Below are 18,741 nucleotides of genomic sequence, written 5' to 3'. Positions count from 1 at the left end.
TTATAGGTGTGAGACAGCGACCCTGGGCAAGTTGATGTATTTTGAGATGGGGTTGCGCTGTGCTGCCCAGACCGGCTGCAAGCTTGAGGACTCCAGTGATCCTGAGTCACATTCCATGAACCTTCAGTGCCTGGTACAGTGTAAACGCTGCGTGCACAGGTGGCCTGTGTTTATGCGGTCAGGAGCTTTTAGGAGTGGTTTTGATCTGTGCCCTGCTGGATCTGAGGCCAGCAGAGGCTGTGCATGGCTGACCATGTGTCCATGGACGTGGTCCGGAGGCGGGCGGTGGGTAAACCAGTTGGGCTCTGCTCACATCCCACCCTCTCCACGGCCTGGCCCTCCCCACCAGCCTCCCGGCCTCCACTTGTGAAGCAGATATGAGTGACGGGTGCCAAAAAAGGTTACTTGGACTCTGGCATTGCCTGATGGTCTTGGTGTGGCCTGCCGTGGAGGACAGGAGGGACCGTCAGGGAGGACCCAGCCCTTGAAACATCACCAAAACAAAACAAAACTTTATCCTTTGGCTACCACCATCTGTGTGAGCTGGTCTCTGGATCCAAGTATCCATAAACACATAGCCAGGGATGTGGACAGAGCAAGGCCAGTTCCTGGAAGGGGTTCAGCAGAGGGTTACAGAACCTGAATGGACCCAGTCCCACAACGGACGGATCAATGGGTAAGGTCCACACCGTGGAATATTACTCAGTCGTGAAAAGGGAGTGAAAGCACTTTACGTACTATGAGACTGATGACAACATAATGAAAGCAGCCAGACCCCAAAGGTCACATGCTGTCTGCTCCTATTGATGGGGAAATGTCCACAAAGGGACAATCGTTGAAGGGTGAAAACAGACCAGTGGATGCCAGGTGCGGGAGCCAGACAGGCGAGGTTGCACAACCCTGCGGCTGGGCTCACTGCGTACATGTTAAATGCATGACGTTACGAAATAGAACAAAACAAGAGTCATTTTTAGCAAAATGGGGCTTGGCTCCATCGTCATCCAGGGCTTTTGGGCGTGTGGGAATTTGATCTTCCTTAAAGCCCTAAGAAAAGTTCATGGGACTCAGCCTACTCCCCATCGCTTCAGCGGCCCGGGGACAGGAAAAAAAAAAAAAAAAAATCCCACCGGCCCACCTTAAGGGAAGTCCCAGCATGCAACGCGCGCTTAGTTTGCGTAACCCCGCCCACAAACCCTAAATCCTCCCGTCGGCCCCGCCTCCCACGTGTTTGGAGCCGGCCCCGCCCCCTCCACACTCCCGGCTGCGGCTCCCCACAGACGCCAAAGACGGAAGGCCCAGAAAAGAGCTCATAAATAATGCATTACGTCAGCAGCCGGCGGGGCGGGGCCTAGGCCCGCCTACTTGAGACAGGGTCATGAATAATGCTTATAGAGGCGTGGCCTAGACGGGGTGCGCGTGTCGAGGCGGAGCTCGTGCTCGGAAGTGGTCTCCTCTGGGCCTGGGGAGGTGGAGCTATCAGTATTTTATGAATATGCAAAATAGTGGGGCGGAGAGGACGACGGTCGCCGGTTACGCAGTGGGCGTGGCCATCTCGACCTCATGAATAATGCAGCGCGTCGGCGAGCCGGGCGCCGGCGACTGTTGGCTGCGTGCGGGCTGGGGGGGGCGTGGCCATCCGTACCTCATGAATGATGCATGGCGTCAGCGGGCGGCGGGGCGGGGCGTGGCCGGGGCGCCGGCGCTGGAGTCGGGAAGGGGGGGGCGGGGGAGCGATGCTCGCAAGATGGCGGCGCTGAAGGAGGCTCGGAGCTACGGGCTGTCGTGCGGGCGGGTGAGCGACGGCAGCAAGGTGTCCGTGTTCCACGTGAAGCTCACCGACAGTGCCCTGAAGGCCTTCGAGAGCTACCGGGCTGACCAGGTGAGCAGTGCGGGGTCCGGGTTGGGCGTCCGGGGGCTTCGAGGCGCGGGGCCGACCTCGCGCGTCCCTGGCCGGGGGTCGGCGTGGGGGGTGGGGGGCGGGGTCCAGGTGACACTGAAGACTGGGGGACACCGGTGTGTGTGTGTGTGTGTGTGTAGTTGGGGGGACCTTGGTCTCCCCCGATTTTTTATGGGGGGGCACCTGTGGGGGTCACTGAGACCCCCTTGATTCTTGGGGCCAAAGTGACACCTGACCCCCAGGTCCCCACACCCTAGGGAACCCTGTATCTCCTTGGACACCTTTGGCGAGTTTTTTTTTTTTTATGGGGGGAGCTGTGATGTTTTTCTATAGCGATCTGGTCCTTTCTGGGCACCTGTGGTCCCTGTCACACCTGGTCATCGTCCCCCGCCTTGGCGTCCATCTGGGGAAGTTTGAGGCTTCTCTGATCTGCCACTTGGTTGGGGTGGGGTGGAGGTGAGGAGCCAGCTGGACTTCCCCCACCATCCAGTTCTGGGGCCTGACTTTTTTTTGGGAGTCGGGGGACACAGAGATCCCAAATCTGCGTCTTCCCATTTGGGACCGTGTCATGGCACTCACCTCCCTCTCCTTTCCCAGGTGGGCTGGCGGTGGGGACCTCGGGAAGTGGCTCCGTGGCTTCTTTTCCTGGAGATTTTGGGGGGCTTTGTGGGTCATCACGGGGCAGGAGGTGTTGTATGTTAAGTGTGCCTGGCTGGAGGGGGGGGCGGGTGAGCGAGCGAGCGAAGGAGCGAGCGAGGGGAGACTAACTAGGAAGGAATGCGGCTCTCTTCCTGCCCTGGACTTGCTGGGTCGGCCCTATTAGCTGCTGGGCAGGGAGTTCGTACCCTATTCTTGCTCCCAGTGCCTCCGCTGCCTGGGGTGCCCCACCCCCTGTCCCTCACTTCTTCCCATTTCTTTGGGTGACTTCCTGCCCATCCTGGTGGCTGTTTTCCTCTTCTTGAATCAGGATGGGAATTTTTTTTCTTTTTTTTGGAAAAGGAGTTCTTGACTTGTCAAAAAGCTTCCCCGAGTGAGGCTAAAGCGCCCCTGGAGGTGAGGAGGAGAAGGTGGCGGGCGGTGGCCCGGCAGGGTGACACCCCGGCCTGAGTGATCAACGACACTTCCTGGTGGAATTGCAGCCGGGACTGTTTTCCCCGGGCGATTCCGACTCGTCCTGCAGGAAGACGGACTTTCCCAGCCCAGCTGGGGCTGTGGCCTGAGTCACGTCAAAGAGGTGGACTTGCTACCTGGTGGCATGGCCCCGCCCTGCCCCCCCCCCATGAGGAAGGCCAGCCTGCATCCCCCTTGCGCCGTCACGCGGCTGTGTTTAATTTCGGGTGTGGGTTATGTCCCCTCGCTAAGCTGGCTCTTCCTTGTGGGAGGGTGAAGGTAGCAGGGGGCCTCTGAGCCTGTCCCCTGGAGCCAGCCAGGCGGGGTCCCCTCCAAGAACTTCCCCGAGCCAGCCCGTAAGGCTTAGGTGGCTGGAGTGAGGTTTGAGGCCAGTCACACTTTTTTCTTTCTGGCAGGTGACTCAAGTGGCAACCGGCAGCTTTCTTATCTAACCCTGTTCACGGGGCACTGGAGGGGGGTCAGCTAACAGCTGGGTGGCTTGGGGCGCCGGTGGCACCAGGGACTGGAAGTGCTGCTACTTGGCCTGCTTTTGCGTGGTGGGCATGCGGAGGCCACTTGGAGAGCTGGCATAGCCAGGCACGGGTACCAAAACCTCGCTGCCCAGCTCTGCCAGCAGGGTCCAGTCTGCAGGCCCTGGGTTTCACGCTGCCCCCCGTGGGCAGGGTTAGTTCTGCTTTTTTTGTTTGCGGGGCTGGGGATGATGAAGCTAGGGCCTCACATGCGAGGCCAGCGCTCACCACTGAGCTGCAGCCAGCCCCTCGGGTTCGCTTTTGAGTTGAGAAGGGGTCTTTATTGATGAAGCAGATGGGAGGCTGGAGCCGCCAGGGTTTCTCTCCTCACGGGGTTGGCCAGGAAGAGGTGACAGAGCAGTATGGGTGGCTCAGCTACTCACGGCCCCCCTGCACGTGCAGCGTCTGCACATTTCTCTCCAGATACAAAACCTTGAGGCCGGGCACTGTGGCCAGGCCTGGGGTCCCTGTCCCCGGGAGCCAGAGGCAAGGGGGACTGAGAGTCCCAGTCTCAGAACAAACGCAAGCCCCCAAACGCCGTGCTTTTGAGGCTGTCGTCCTCTGCCTTGCCTTTTTGGCTCTGCTGGATGGGTGATTTCCATGAGGGAGGAGAGGAAGCATGAAAACAGCTCATCCTTCCAGGACAGTGTCGCTCTTGCTGGGAGAAGTGTCCCCTGACTGCTGAGGAAATGGCCCCCTGGGGACCTGTGGCTACCCCCTGGTTGCATTTCATCACTGGGGATTTAGCAGGCCCTGTAGCTGGTGGCACACCCTGCTCTTGGAGGAGAGGGGCGTCTTGTTCTGGACAAATTGAGGTGCAGCCTGTCTCGGTCTGCACCTGGCTCGTGTCACCAGCAAGTATTCTAGAATCATCAGTGAAAGGGGAGGGTGGCACAGAACAGCAGCACAGACTTTTTGGCAGTTGGTGTTAGGAAGCAGGTGACATGGTGGCAACAGCCAGGAGGACACAGGTCCCTGTCCTCCTAGGACAGGGCACAGAGCTGAGGTGGCCAGGCATAGGTATAGTGACAGGGCAGGCCATGGCTAGGTAAAGGTGTTGGGACCCTGTGGGCCGCTGTCCAGATGTGCAGGAGTGCTGGACCCTGAGGCCGCAGCCAGGGCTGGCACCTGCGGTGGGTGCCCAGAGCTGCGTCTGGGCAGACCGTGTGGCCATGAACCCAGGCACTGTGGCAGGAGACTTAATTTAGCCTGTTCCCTCCCACGGCAAGGCCGGCTCGGTGTTGGTGTCCCTTCCTGGGAGTGCCCTGCTGTCTGGTCCTGAGCCTGGTAGCTCCTTCAGGCTCTGCTGGTGCCCACCCTGCTGGCCTCCTGGTGCGTGGCCAGTCCTGGGGGCACTCCCTGGTGCCTGGCACCCTGCCAGCCTGGGGCAGCTAGCGGTGGCTCCCTCTTCACCCAAGAGACTTGTCCTCTGCCTGAGGGTACTCCGCTGCCCTCTCTGTCATAGGCTGCCCAAGCCCCAGTCTTGCTTGTTGGGGGGAATGGCTCAAGCCTTGGGGTTCAGCTCTGGGGGGAGCCCCACTGTGGGCCTGAGTGCTAATTCAGCAGCGGCATTCGTGGGTGACATGGGTGGCCGTGGCTGTGTCTGGGCCACACCTCCTGAAAGAGCTGTGCTCAGGCAGCACGTCCACCCTTCTGTGCTGTGCTGCTGGGTCACACCGAGTCACTCTGTCTGGTCCCCAGCCCACGGGGTGGGGCTGTCATTTCCCAGGTGGGTTAGGGTGGTGGCTCTGCAGGCCAGGTCACCGCACTGGCCCTCCCAGCTAGGAGCAGCTGAGAAGCCAGGCCCCTTGGGCAGTGGCTGGGCCACATCTGGAGGGCCAGGAACGGCAGGCTGGCCCAGGGCATTAGGGGTCTGCTGTGTGTGTGTAGCAGGACGCTCCTCCAGTCAGGGAGTCCCCAGGGACACTGGAGGAGAACAGAGCTGCCCTGAGGATGTGACTGTGTGTATGTGGACGGCAGGCAGCTGTGGAAGCCCGTCCTCCCTTCCTCCCTCCCTTGTTGACTCACCGGGAGGCCAGAGTTCATCACGCTCCAAGCAGTCTTGACATCATACCAGGATTGTGACATCGCTGCCCGGAGCCCTGGCCACCCTGGAAAACAAGCGCACTGGCTCCACCCCGAGCTGCACATCCCAGGGCTGGGAGTGGCAGACGTGCAGGGACCCCTGGCCACAGTCCAGGCCTCGTGGCCCAGGGTGATGGCTCAAGCCACACTCTGCTCAGGCTAAGCTTCTGCCCTCGGCCTCTGAGAGTCCTTTGCCCTTGCTCTGAGATGCACGGGCGGGTCAGAAATTCCCCTCTGCAGTCACATGCAGGGCCTGAGGGGCACTGAGAACTGTGCCCCTGTGACCTTTGCCCTCTGCCAGTGAGCGGCTGGCAGCTATGCCAGATGGATATTTTGTCACTTTTTAATTGAAAAAATTCAAACCTGGTGTCCACGTCACCCCTCCAGAAGGGACCGTCCCCTCAGTGCCCTAGAGACCCTTCTTTGCTTGAGGAGGCCGCCCCCAACCTCGTGCTGACCATGTCCTTCTGGGCTGGACACCACCTTCTGGCCAAGAAATCTAGGCCTGGGGCCTGCGACTTGGCCAGTCCCTCCACAGGGACAGGTAGGACGCTGAGTCCCAGTGAGCCGGCGGGGTCAGCAGCCATTTAAAAGGCACACACAGTGCGCGTTTCCTCCCCGAGGTCGGGCGATCCAGCTCGGCACAGAGAATGCTTCCGGCACCGTGTTGGCCCTGTCCCCTGGCTGTGTCCCTGTGGTTGTTACGATGGCCTGGCTGCTCACGTGACCGTGTGTCTCCTCTCTCTCTGGTTCTAGATAAGCCTGCTTTATTGTTGCCATAAACTTTCGCTCTGTGTGTGCTGGGGATGGAGCGGCCTGCCCAGCCGGACCTGACTGTGCGGAGCCCAGGGTGTCAGGCAGGCTGCGCCCCGGCGCCACGGCAGCTTGTGGCGCTTTGCTCCTTAGTGGCTGCTTGTCGCATGCAGCACAGACCCTGAGAGGCCACCATGCACCGCTCACTGGGGTCCTGGCTGCTGTGAGCCTGTGTGCTGTCCCCTGCTGTCCTGAGGCCCGCAGGCCCTGTGAGGGACCCCAGGGAGGGCCATGAGGGCAAAGGTCCACACGCCTGTCACCCTTGTGTGGCTCGGCATTTGGTGCCAGGCTTGGTCTGGCTTTATGGGGTCAGGGAGCCGGGTGGAGGCAGGAAGATGCAGAGGCTCTGAAGGTCTGAGCTAGCATGTGCCTGGGGCTGGCAAGGGGACAAGTGGCTGGAGAAGGTGGACGTTTCTCTCGCCTTTTTTTTTTTTTCTTGGCGGTAGCGGGGGTTTGAGTTCAGGCTGGCCTAGAACTCTTGACTCTCCTGCGTCTGCCTCCCAGCTGCTGGAATGACAAGAGCTGCCCCCACCGGGCAGGCTGTGGTCATTCCAAGCTGGGTGACAGATCAGGAGCAGGTGGGTGGTGGCAGCGGGTTGGGGCCCTAGCAGCCTTGGGTAGGGGTGCCTTGATCCTCGCTGCATTGCAGTGGAGGGGGCTGGGTGAGGCAGGCGTGCTTTTGAGCTGTGTCCCAGCGCCAGGCCGTGTGCAACGTGCACGGGTCCCCACGCCACTGCCTCTTCTTCCTGTTGTCGGGTCATGTGCACTGGGTGGTTGGATGCGAGGTTCCCACCTTGCACTGGCCATGGTCCCTGGACACGGGGAGCCAAGGTCCCGGTGGGAGGACGCTCTGCTGGCTTGGCATCACCGGTGGCTGTTGCACAGCATGGCTGTGCAGGGCTGGTGGCCTCCGCTCCCTCTGGTCACCACCTCCCGGCACGTCTCCCTTTAACGCTCAGAGCTGCGTATGGGGTCCCCCAGCCACTTGCGGCTCTCTGGGGCTGGCTGGCCCTGTGGAGGCGGCTGCTGGGGCTGGAATGCCGGGCCACCTCCCAGCCCGAGCCACAGCCCAGCGCTCGCAGCTGCCATCTGTGAGTGAAGCAGGGCTTCTGCCATGTCTGTGCCATCGCCTCAGGAGCCACAGGTGGCGTGGCTTCAAGGCCTGTGTTGTTGGATGGAGGCAGCGGGTTCAGGAGGTGCCAGTCCCTCAGCATGTTCCCTGTGCCCCTCCCCACAGCCACGGTCCATCCTGACCCGCACTGCTTAGACAGACCTGAGTCTGCAGGCTGGGCTCGGCGTGGTGGCAGTGTCAGTGCCATCTGGGCCCAGGTGTCCCTAAGACGTCCCCTCAGGTATGACCTGAAGCCAGCTGAGCCCACCTGGAGCTTGGGTGCCAATGTGCCCCTTGGCACCTGTGGCCAGGGTCCCTGTCACCTGCAGCCAGGTAACTACGGAGCCTGACAAGATCAGCCAGGTGCCCCAGACTGTGCAGGCCCAGGTGTGGCTGGAGATGCTCCCGAGAGCTCTCAACAGACTTCCAGACCTCCTCACCCCCATTAAGATGGCTAAGGTAGGACATAGAACAGTAATTAGTGGGGTGTGGTAGCCCTGCCTATGATCCCAGCACTCGGGAGGCTGGGGCAGGAGGATGACCAGTTCCAGGCCAGCCTGGGCTGTACAGTGAGACTCTGTCTAAAAAAACCGTAAAAACAGTGATGCTGTGCTAGGGTGTGGTTCAAGCTGTAGAGCATCTGTTTTGCAAGTGCAAAACCCTGAGTTCAAATCCCAGTTTCTCACTAAAACAGCAGCAAGGAGGCAGAGAAAATGGCCTTACACACGCTTGTGTTGGCAACGTGACACAGTGTGGCCACACCAGGTGATCCAGCAGCCCCTCCTCTGGGTACACCCAAAAGGCTGAGAGCAGAGATTCAGACACGGGTGCATGCCATGCCTACGGCAGCACACACAGCCGAGAGGCGCTCACGGGCCATCCACGCCATGGAACTGTCTGGCAGAGTGTCTGTCGCCACCCATCACAGCCTTCTTGGACATCTGTACTGTGGACACCTGAGGGTGCACCACTCCATACTGGGGTTCCAGAAAACTGCCGAAGGAACTAGGGGAAGCCATTTCTATATCAAGAAAAACCTGGAGCAGACTTGGTGGTACACACCTATAATCCCAGCTACTCGGGAAGCAGCGATCGGGAGGGTTGCAGTTTGAAATCAGCCTGGGCAAAAAGTTAGCGAGACACCATTTCAAGCAATAGCAGGGCGTGTGGTGCCACCTGTCATCCTACCTGCAGGAGGATTGTGATCCGAGGCACCCTGAGCAGGAAACGGGAGACCGTATCTGGAAAATAACCGAAGCAGAAATGACTGAGGCGTGGCTCAAGCGGTAGAGCGCCTGCCTGGCCAGCACAAAGCCCTGAGTTCAAACCCCAGTCCTACAGAGAAAAAGGCCTGGCTGGGGTCAGCTCATGGCGAGCACAGGCCTGCCATGCCGAGACCTGGCTTCCATCCCCAGCACGACAGAGAGCAGGAGGCCCCTGCAGCCCTGGGAGGTTGGTGCTGCCTGTAGGGGTCCTGCCCTGGCCCCGAGGGTGGGGAGGAGGAGGAGCCAGGGGTTCTCGTGTGGGCAGATGTCACATCCACCCGCTGCTGGGAGGAGCAGGACCTCCTGCAGGGGAGGTGAGTGCGTGTGCATGGGTGTGCGCGCTGCGTGGGACCCGTGCTCACCCTGCAGATGCAGAGCCAGGCTGGGTGGCTTCCTCCTCCACTGGCTGGAGGGTGGCAAGCTAGCCTGCTGGGTTCTATTTTCTTTGCCCCTTTTTAATAGGGTGGCTTTTGGGGAAAACTCATCTTCTTTTTGTGGAGCTGGTGGTCTCTGTAGCCAGGAATGGCTTTTGGGGCTGTGAGAATGCTGTTCGATTGTGTCAGGGCAGCTCTCCCCAGACAGAGCTGCTGTGGCAAAGGGCTCCGGGAGTGCATTCTGCCCCACACACGTCACCAAGATCCTAATGGGGACAGGGCTGCAGCCCTTGACCAGAGGTGCAGAGTCCCTCCAGTCACGGCTCTGGCAGGCCTGCTGCTTTGTGGCTCACAGGACCTGGTGAAGCCTTTGCAGCATCAGTCTTAGGGTCTCAACCAAGTGTGCTAAATCACGCCCCAGGGCCACGTCAGGTGCCCCCATCAGTAAGGTTTTACTGGGACCCAGGGACCCCCTGTGGCAGGCCTGCCCCCCTGCTGCCCAGAGCCACCTAGCCACCAGTCCCCCTGGGGCCCTGCAGGCTGTAGACCTTCAGCCCCAGCGGGAATCCCACTAGCAGGACAAGCCTGCCCAGTGTCCCAGGATGTGCCTTTGTTTGTGTAACCTGTTTGTGACCTTTGCAATTGAAAACACAGCACGGTCACAACAGTCACAGTGCAGCCTGGGGCAGGAGTTGGGAAGCAGCTGCCCCGGCCCCCAGAGCAGGGTGTTCCCCCTACCACCTCCCTGAGGCTCAGTAGGGCGGGTGTCCTCCATGGGGGATTGTGCTGGATGAGGACAGACTAGGTTGTGCTCACAATCCCTGTGTGAAGGCACCCAGCCAGCCAGGAAGCACAGATGACGGGGCAGGAGCGGGGCAGGAACCCCCTGGGCGGCTCTTGTTGAACCTTCCAGAGCTGTTTCATGTCAAGACAGGTGGTGTCATAGGTCAGGCCCCACAGGACCCTGCTTCTCACCTTCCCTGCTCCTTGCTCCCTCCCCAGTGGGTGTGGCCATGCTTTGCCCAGCCAGACGCCTGAGGGCAGGGCAGCTCCTGGCCTGGGAACTGTTCCCACCTCCCTGGTGACACTTATTTTTGGAGTTGGATGCCCCACGCTTATTCCAGGGACATGTGCTTGGCTCAGTGTGACTCCCTGTGGGTGGGGACAGCAGGGCCCATGGCCCTGTGCGGCTCCCCAGCCTGCTGTGGAGGGCCCAGGTCTCGCTGGCACACAGCCCTCTGCTGACTCCGTCTGAGTGGGTCCTGCCTGGAGGCTCCTCCAGATGGAGCTGCAGTCCTCGCAACACCCTGGGGACCGGGGAGGCTGGTCTCTGAGCTGAGGACATTGGGCTCCCGAGAGAAGGGCCCGCCAGAGCCCAGGCGTGCCCGTGAGGCCTTGGTGGAGGCAGTCCACCAGGGGATGAAGCCTTGGGGCCTCTCTCCGGACTTCTCTGACCTCGCGTGTGGTCTGCTCTCCCTGTGTGTGCTCAGCGGGTTGGGTCGAGGGTGCTGTGAGCCAGCCACAGCCAGCACAGAGGAGGGCAGTGGCCTTTGTCCCCTGGGGTGTCCCTGCTCCCCAGCGCCAACCCTGAAGTTGCCTGCCTTCCTCTGTGGGTCGGCCACGGTGTCCTGGGGCGGGCGGTCCAGGCCTTGACCTGCCGTCCGGCCCCAGCACCCAGGGTGGTATGCACAGGCGAGCGCTCGCAGCTGCACAAGAGCCACGCGCTGAGGGCGTGTTGCGGGCAGGCTGCGTGGCCTGTGCGGCCTTGGGACCTGTCAGCCCCTGGCAAGGCAGTACCTTGCACGGGTGTCACGGAGCAGGCCCTTGTCACTATAGCCCGAGGGTGTCGGGCTGGCAGAGTTGCTGGCTTCAGGCCAGGCCTGCGTCTGTGGCTCCTTGGACTTACTAACCCATCCGTGCAAGCCTGGATGGGGCCCCGGCCTCCCGTCTCCCCCGACGGAGAGACCAGCCGAGCACAGCATCTCGGGAGGTGGGAGGAAGACGTCAGCAGGATTTAGGTAGATGGACCTGGTGCACCATGTGTCCCCGTGTCACCTGGTGTGGGGAGATGGAGGTAACCCCACAGTCATAGGCCTTTGTTGAAAAACCAGAGCAATGGCTGCCTACAGCAGCCAGCTCAGCCCTGGCTTCCGGGTGACTGTCCGTGGGCTCTAGTGTGGTCTGCGTCCAGGAAGGCTTCTGGAGGGAGAGTGGCAGCCTGGCCTTCTGGGCCATCCCTGTTAGAGATCACTCGGGGTCACTCAGCGCCCCACTCGGCACGTGGAGGGGCCAGCTGCAGAGGACAAGGGCCTTGTGTGGTCCCCTCACTGTTTCCATTCTGAACGGTGTGCTTGTCCACGTGTCACCTCAAAGGCAGCGTCCTGCTCAGCATTTCTAGTGCCAAGCCTGCAGCCGGCCCTGTGCCATGCCTGCCTGCTGCTCCAGTGCGCCGCAAGCGCCCTGAGGCCTGCGCTGCCCGCTCTGAGCACTCCTGACCTGGGTGCCGGGACTCGGACACTTGTCTTTTTCCTTCACATTTCTTCCCTAGTGTTGGGATCGGAGCCCAGGGCCTTCCCATGGCAGGCCACCCCACAGGGTTCTTCAGTTGCATCCCCTCCCTTCTTCCCTTTTCTTTTTTGAGACAGGGTCTCATCATAGCTCAGGAGGTCCCTCACCTTGCAGGGTCCTGGGTCACATACCCCACTTTGGGTGCCCAGTCCTTGTGTCAGCTGTCGCCCAAATTAGACTGGGATCAGCTGCAGCTGTCAGACAGCTGGGCAGACCTGGCCGGTGACCTGCGGTCCCCCAGGTGGACAGGGACTGCACTGATGGCCCAAACTTCCACCTGTGCTCCTGCCCCTCTGAGGTGGTGTGGAGAGAGGCCCACACGAGGGACATGTGACATGTGGCCTTTGTCAAGTGCTTGCTCCACTTTTGCTGCTTGCAGGAGTCTCCCTGGTGGGGTCCCTGTGGCAGAAGTGACTCAGGTGACTCACTTCTAGGTTCCTCACAGGCTGACCCTGCGGTTCTGTCTCCATGTGCTTGGTGTCACCGGCTCAGCTGTGGGATGGTGGTGGCGTCGTGTGCGTTATTCTCAAAGATGAGTGTCTAATCCTGGCCCCCTGTATGTTTTGGTCATGTCTGGCAGCTGTCAGTGTCCCCTCCCCTCTTCTTGTGGGCAGCCAGCAGCCACATTGCCTTGTGGGCCTGTACCTCGTGGCCACAATTGGAAATGGTTGGGTTGCTTGGGCTGCTTGGATGGAGGGGCTCGAGCTTGACTCAGTTTATCTGGGTGATGGATTGGAGAAGAAGCAGGGGTTAGGGTTTGAGCCAGAAACTAGTAAAGTTTGTGTCGTGGCTGACAGTTGCCAGAGTGGTCTTGCAGTGCTGCTCCTGTCCTGGACGCCTGGGGTCCTGTCTGCTGTGACAGTTGACCAGGAGCTGGGCTGGCAGACTGCTCGCTAGCGCGGTCATGACACCTCAGGCTTTGGCTTTGAGGCACGGCCAGGGCCATCTCTGCAGTCCTGGCGTCGGGTTCGAGTGGCCCTGGGTGCTGTGGAGGAGGCGGCCAGGGCCTGGCACAGGTGGACTTTGCTTCGTGCTGGCTGCACACCCCTGAGCCTCAAGTCTCCTTCTGACCCGGGCCTAGGTTGCCTGTGGACTTCAAGGCACAGAGAGGCCGCTGTGAGAGCCACCCTGTATCCCCTGTCACAGATCCAGACAGGATTGGAAGGTGTCCAAAGTTACACCACCCCTGCCTGCCATGGAGAGCGTCGTTTTCCTTGTCTAAATAATGGACCTGGCGGCGCGGCCAGGCTGATGGCCTGGAGCCCCGCCACCATCTGTGTGTGCAGTGGCGACCATTGGAACCCATTCCGAAATCTCACTTCTGCTCCGAAGTGGAAGAATAGGCTCTGGCTGGCGCTTGGGGACAGGGAGAGAGGATGCGTGACTTTAATTTGAAGATTTAATTTTTAGAGCAGCTTTTTAATTTCACATCAGAATCAAGTGGACAGCCAGAGCTGTCTCATGAACCCATCCCGTCAGCCTCCTCGTTGCCAGCGTTACATGACAAACCCATGCAGGCCCATCCTTGTCACCACAGATCGACTTTGCATCGGAGCGCTTGCTGGGCTGTGGCCGTGTCTGTGGACAAGAGCGTAGAACCCGGTGCCACCTGCAGGGAACACTGCCCTGACGCTCCCAACTCCTCCTGTCACCCCTCCTGCCCCAGGGCCAGTGGTCTGTCACTGTCCCCACAAGTTGGTATTTTCCACAAGGCCATGGAGTTAGAATGACAGTGTGCAGCCTTTCCAGACGGGCATCTTCCACGTGGAGTCGGGCGCCGGACGGGCCTCCGCACCTCTGTCCTGTCCCCTCCCGTGGGGTGACTCCATCCTGAGGACGACCCTAGGGCCTTGCGGGTGCTAGGCCAGTGCTTACCCTGAGCTGCTCCAGCCTGCTGAGTGCTGTTACCCGCTCACCCCCTGACCCAGGGAGACCTACCAAGGGCATCTTGGTTCTTGGGTGGGGACAGTCGTTAACAAGGCTGCCGTGCACGTCGAGGACACTTCCACAGTGGGCCCTCGGCTGGCACTGGCTACAGCTAAACCCTCCCCACAGCGCAGGCCCTGGTCATTTGAGGAAATGGAGGCATGTGGCCAGCCTTCCCCCGCCCCAGGGTGGATTCCCAGACGTGGCCGTCCATCTGGGGGAACTGGCTCTACCAGCAAAGCCCAGGGCTGGGCCCCTGTGACCCTTTGCCACCCCATGTGCTGCAGCCTCGGGGCTGTCCTCAGCCACAGCAGCGGGCACCCTGTGTCCAGTGGGATTGCACAGTCCCGACAGCATGGGAGAGGAAATGAGGGTGGGGCTGGGCCACCATCCAGGGGGTGCCATCGGGGACCCGTGAGCCGTAGTGTGCCACCGCTGGCCTAGTTTCCCCTGCACCTCAGGACACTGGAGCTGTGCACGTGAGCCCTGCCACCCACTAACCCTCTCGTAGCAGGGTGCTGTGCACCACCTTCCCCACTGTGTCTGTGCGCTGGGTTCCAAGGTTCGCCTGCTGGGCCCGGCAGGGAGGAGGGGAGCCCCGTGTGTCTGCTTTGACAGCCACCCTGGCACCAGGCAGGGAGCTCACTTCACTGTGCCTGTGGAGGACAGGTCATCTCCCAGGAGCCTCTGGGATTGTCCCCACCGGGGCCACGTCTGTGCTGGGACAAGAGAGAGCGGGCATGTGGGGAGCAGCCGTGGTCTGGGAGCTCTTCGGGGCAGGATGTTTGCTGGCCACCCACAGGTCACAGTCCGGGCACTGTCCCCAGCAGCAGGGCAGACAAGGAGCGAGCGGAGTGTTCACATCCCTGCCCGTACATTGGGCTGGGAGAACTGGGCAGTGTGCCTGTTGCTGTCCTGAGTGGGACACCCCGCTCCTATAGCAGTCTCTGCCTCCCCCTCTCCCCAGCTGAAACCCCCCACCCTACAGTGGGGACCCGATCCCCTCGACTCTGGCCTGCAGTCACACAGCAGCCCTGGTCTGGAAGGCACAGGTGCCATTGTGCTGCCCAGAGCCTAGGCATCTTCTTTGTAAGGCACTGGGCAAGCAGCTCTGGTGACAGTGGCCTCATCACCCTGGCCTGAGCCGCCCCCCAGGTGCCTGCCCTGCCTCTGTCATCCTCCCTCCTTTTCTGAGATGAGTCCAGGTCTCATAGACATGGATGTGCTCCCCATCCTAGGTGTGGCGTGGGGCCTAAGGGAGTGTGCAGGGAGTGCAGTGGCACCAGGGCGATGAGTAGGGGTTGAGGTATCCGTGGTGACGGGGGAGAGCTGTGCCGAGGGCAGGCCCACGGTGAGGCACAGCGCGGAGCTCTCATGCAGGCGGGCAGGTGGCAGGTGGCTGGCGGTTCATGTGGCTTTCCCGTGTGTGGGGCTCCTTTCCAGATAGTGCCTGGGACAGAAGGCAAGGTAGGGCCTGTTCTCAGAGCTCTGGCCTGGCAGGGGCCTTGTCCCACTGGGCTGTCCCGCACTTGAGTGGCTGGAGGCCCCAGGGGGTCACAGAGCCTGCAGGGTGTGGTCAGAGCCCAGTGGTCAGCAGTGCCAGGGAGGAGACCACCGGCTGCCCAGTGAGCCAGCCGCCCCGCTGATGTGTGAGATGGAGCTGCTGTGAGCACCGGGCGGGGCCGGCGTGTGAGGCCAAGCCTGCTGGCCCTGCTGTCGCCCTCGGGCCTTTGGCCTGTCGTGACAGGCCCTTGGGAGGACCCCCTGGAGGAGGCCATGGAGGCCGAGCATCTAGAGCCAGTGAGGAGGAGTCGGGGTAGCCACGGGGACCATGGGTTGACATTGGGAAGGGAGCAGCCATGTGGCGGGGGGTGGCCAGCCCTAGGCCCAGTGACCTTTGCAGGTGGAGCCGTCTGACCTGACAAGAGTATGAATCTGCTGCCATGGTGTGGGGTGGTGGGCGAGCACCCCCTCCGTGTGCGCTCGGTGCGAGCTGCCTCCAGCTCCCAGGCGGCTCCTGGTGCTCGCTGTGTCACCTGGAGCTGAGGTGAGTCGTCTGTTGGGAGGCGGGTGGAGGGGCTCTGAGAAGGCCGCTGAGGCTCCAGCCTCCTGCGTCGGGCTCGCTCTCCCGGCTCTGGACAGTGTGTCTGCGTCTCTTCCTGCCCCCCGGGCTTCGTCGGGGCTGGAGCCCTCTGGGTCTGTACTGTCTTGGGAGGTGTCCAGTTTGGGGATGTACCTTTAGATAAGTCTCACGATGAAGCTTGGAGCTGGAGGCCAATGCAGCCTGGTGGTGGCCACCACAGGTTGTGTTTTTAAAGTCCTAGCAGGCTGGTGGCATTTGTCTTTGATGTCAGACCAGCAAGGAGGGGTGCTCCTGGTCCGACTGGACCCTAGTCGGCTGGGCAGCCATCTCCCGAGGCCACTGTTCCTTCTGACGAGACAGGGCTGAGCAGAGCCACACCCCTCCTGAGGCTCTGCCCAGGCCACCTGACACCATCACTGTAGTTTCCTACGCCCACCCTGTGTCACTCAACCCTGGGCCACCTCAAGGGCATTGGCAAGACCTGTGGCCAGGTGACACTTACACCCCCAGATGTCTTTTCTCCCACACTCCGGGAAGGGTCTGGTCAGGCCGTGGCCGTGTGCAGAGGGCAGGTGTGGGAGCACAGCACAGCCGCCATCTGTGCCCTCCACGCGTGGTGAGAAGTGGGAGGGAAACCACGGCATGGGGGTCAAGCAGCACACTGGGGACTTGCCGGCCACCTGTCCACAGCCATGGCCAAGGACACACCTTCCTGAGCTCAGACCTTGCCTGGGCGTGGAGGTGCGTCGTGGCAGAAAAGCTATGGAAACAGAAGTAGCTGTGGGAAGGCAGTGAGGCTTGTTGCAGGGAGGCCTGGCTCAGATCGGCTGGGTGGCTGTGCTGCACACAAGCCTGGACAGCGGTGGGTACCTGGTGAGATGGCAGCCAAGGCATGCGTTCCTTGTCTAGCTGCTGCCAGGCCACGCACGTTCCCCCGCTGGGGTGAATGACCAGGAGGGGGTGAGGTCAGGCACAGATTGCCAGAGGTCACCAGAGTTCGGTCCTCCTGGAGCTTGAGGCCAGTGCTCCTGGTGCAGTGGGGACCCTGCCCGGCCCTCCCCAGCATCTTGGCATCCCCGCCCTCTTGGAGCCTCCTGTCCCCTGAGCCTGCTGGAGCCCAGCCCTGTGCTGAGGATCGGAGAAGAGTTTGTGATGCAGGCTGAGAATGCATCTCAGTGGGGACAGTGGGGACACACTTGTTTTCTGGAGCCTCCTGGGTAGAAGGGAAGGGAGATGGCAGCTATGGTAATTGGGAAGATTTTCATAAAATAGCTCCGTTGTTTCAAAAAGGCCAGATGTCCAAAGCAAGTCCCATGAAAGATGAAATTGAAAATTCCAGGGCTGGGGGCTTGGCTCAAGAGGTGCAGATCCCTGAGTTCGAACCCCAGTACAGCCAAAAAGAAATAAAAGTCCACGCTGTGAAGATGGGCAGTGCTGCATTTGAAAGACATGGTGACAGGACGACATCTGCACAGCATACCTGCAGGGCCACACCTGCACCCACGGCCACCTGCTCGCTGCGCAAGAACCCACAAAGACCCGATCCTAACAGAGTGGCCCAGTTCACGAGTGTCGAGGATTTAGTCAACTTCAGCAAAGAAGACAGGAGAGGCAAAAGGTAATAACGTGGAAACGCGGGGAAACACAGATGACCGCGCAGGAAGCCGTCAGAAGCACCTCCCAGGCTGTCCAAGAAACCCACACAGTCCATCTGAGTGGCGGCCTAGCGCTTGCTAGACCCGGGGTCCATCCCCAGCTCCGTAATAAATAAAAAGTAGGAAAATGGAACCCAAATGGCAAAACGGACACTATGAAATGCTGACGTGGGGGGAGGCACCTGGAATTCACCATGGCTGGTGGGGTGCAGAACACGCCGCCAACTTGGACACAGATATGCGTCCTCGTATCTGTGGAGGCGAGCATACGCCTCTACGGGACAAGAAGATGCAGGTCCTCACCGACCCCTCGGGTGAGAGCAGTCCTACTCAGGAATTCCCCCACCTGGTGTCTGGTCACCTGTGGACCATGGATGAACGAGAGGCTGGGACGGACCCGCGGCAGTACGGGGAGTGACCTGGGCGACGAGGACAGGCACGGTGCCATGTGGCCCACTGAGTTAATGGGACAGTGTGGAGACGGGCTTTGCGGGTGGGACTAGGGATCTAGCCGTGTGAGGTCTGTGCACAGTTATTTGGGTGGCCCCGGAGTTGTATGCAGTGCCCCTGTGAGAGTTGGGGAGATCTGACACAGACCAGGGAGGGAGCAGCTGTGTGATGGCAAGCCCAGGGCCACCTGGAGCCTCTGGGAGGAAGGGGCCCTGCCCACACCACAGTCTGCCCAGCGACACAGGTTTCAGGCTGCTGACCCGCAGAACTGGAGAGGATATGTACACATTTCCATCCCTCAGTTTGTAGGCGTTTGTTACAGTGGCTGCCGGACTCCGTGCTCGCATTTAGTAACATCTGGGTGACGTCCAGAGCAGACCCAAGGAGGGAAAGTGGACTTGACTGTGGCACGGGGACCACGCCTGTGATCCAGCACTTGGGGGGCACAGGAGGGAGGAGCAGGGGTTGCAGGCAGCCTGGGCTGCAGAGCCAGACCCCATCTCAGGAGGGGGTGGTCTGCAGGGGGGTGGCCAAGTACATTTGCAGACCCCAAGGCAAGTAGTGTCATGGCCAGGCGTGGTGCCCTGGCGGTCTGCACCTGCTCTGATCCTGGGGATTCTAGGAGAGCTCCCATAGGCTTTCTGTGCCCCCGCTGGGTTTGCAGACACCCCGGGGAGCCCCTCTGCTGGGGGGCTTCCTGCTCCGTGCACACGGTGTGCCCTCGGGGCTCCTGCTCTGCTCGACCTGCTCGGGTGACTGGCCTCAGTGAGCCCTGGAGCTGACTCGGGCCTCGGCACCCGCCGTCCCGGGCGCGTGGTTCACGGTGGGAAGCGATGCCTGCCTTACTGGACGTGGGGGCGGGGCCGGGAGGAGG

General features: G+C 61.0%; 2 protein-coding genes across 2 annotated transcripts in view; one reads left to right on the top strand and one right to left on the bottom strand.

The window, feature by feature from the left end:
• The window catches only part of LOC109686275 (microtubule-associated serine/threonine-protein kinase 3), a gene marked incomplete in the record, with an annotated part of 381,278 nt that overhangs the window by 207,220 nt on the left and 155,317 nt on the right, over positions 1 to 18,741 (bottom strand).
• Positions 1,719 to 18,741, top strand: part of LOC141416577 (RNA polymerase II elongation factor ELL-like) — a 31,294-nt gene continuing 14,271 nt past the window's right edge. Inside the window, exon 1 of the mRNA XM_074053576.1 lies at positions 1,719 to 1,879. Coding sequence (XP_073909677.1) covers positions 1,745 to 1,879 — 135 coding nt within the window. The 5' untranslated portion in view covers positions 1,719 to 1,744. The remainder of the gene's footprint in view (positions 1,880 to 18,741) is intronic.

The sequence above is a fragment of the Castor canadensis genome, chromosome 14, assembly GCF_047511655.1.
Source record: "Castor canadensis chromosome 14, mCasCan1.hap1v2, whole genome shotgun sequence".
Lineage (NCBI taxonomy): Eukaryota > Metazoa > Chordata > Mammalia > Rodentia > Castoridae > Castor > Castor canadensis.
The sequence above is the reverse complement of the archived record's forward strand: the minus strand, read 5'-3'. Positions and strand labels throughout refer to the sequence as shown.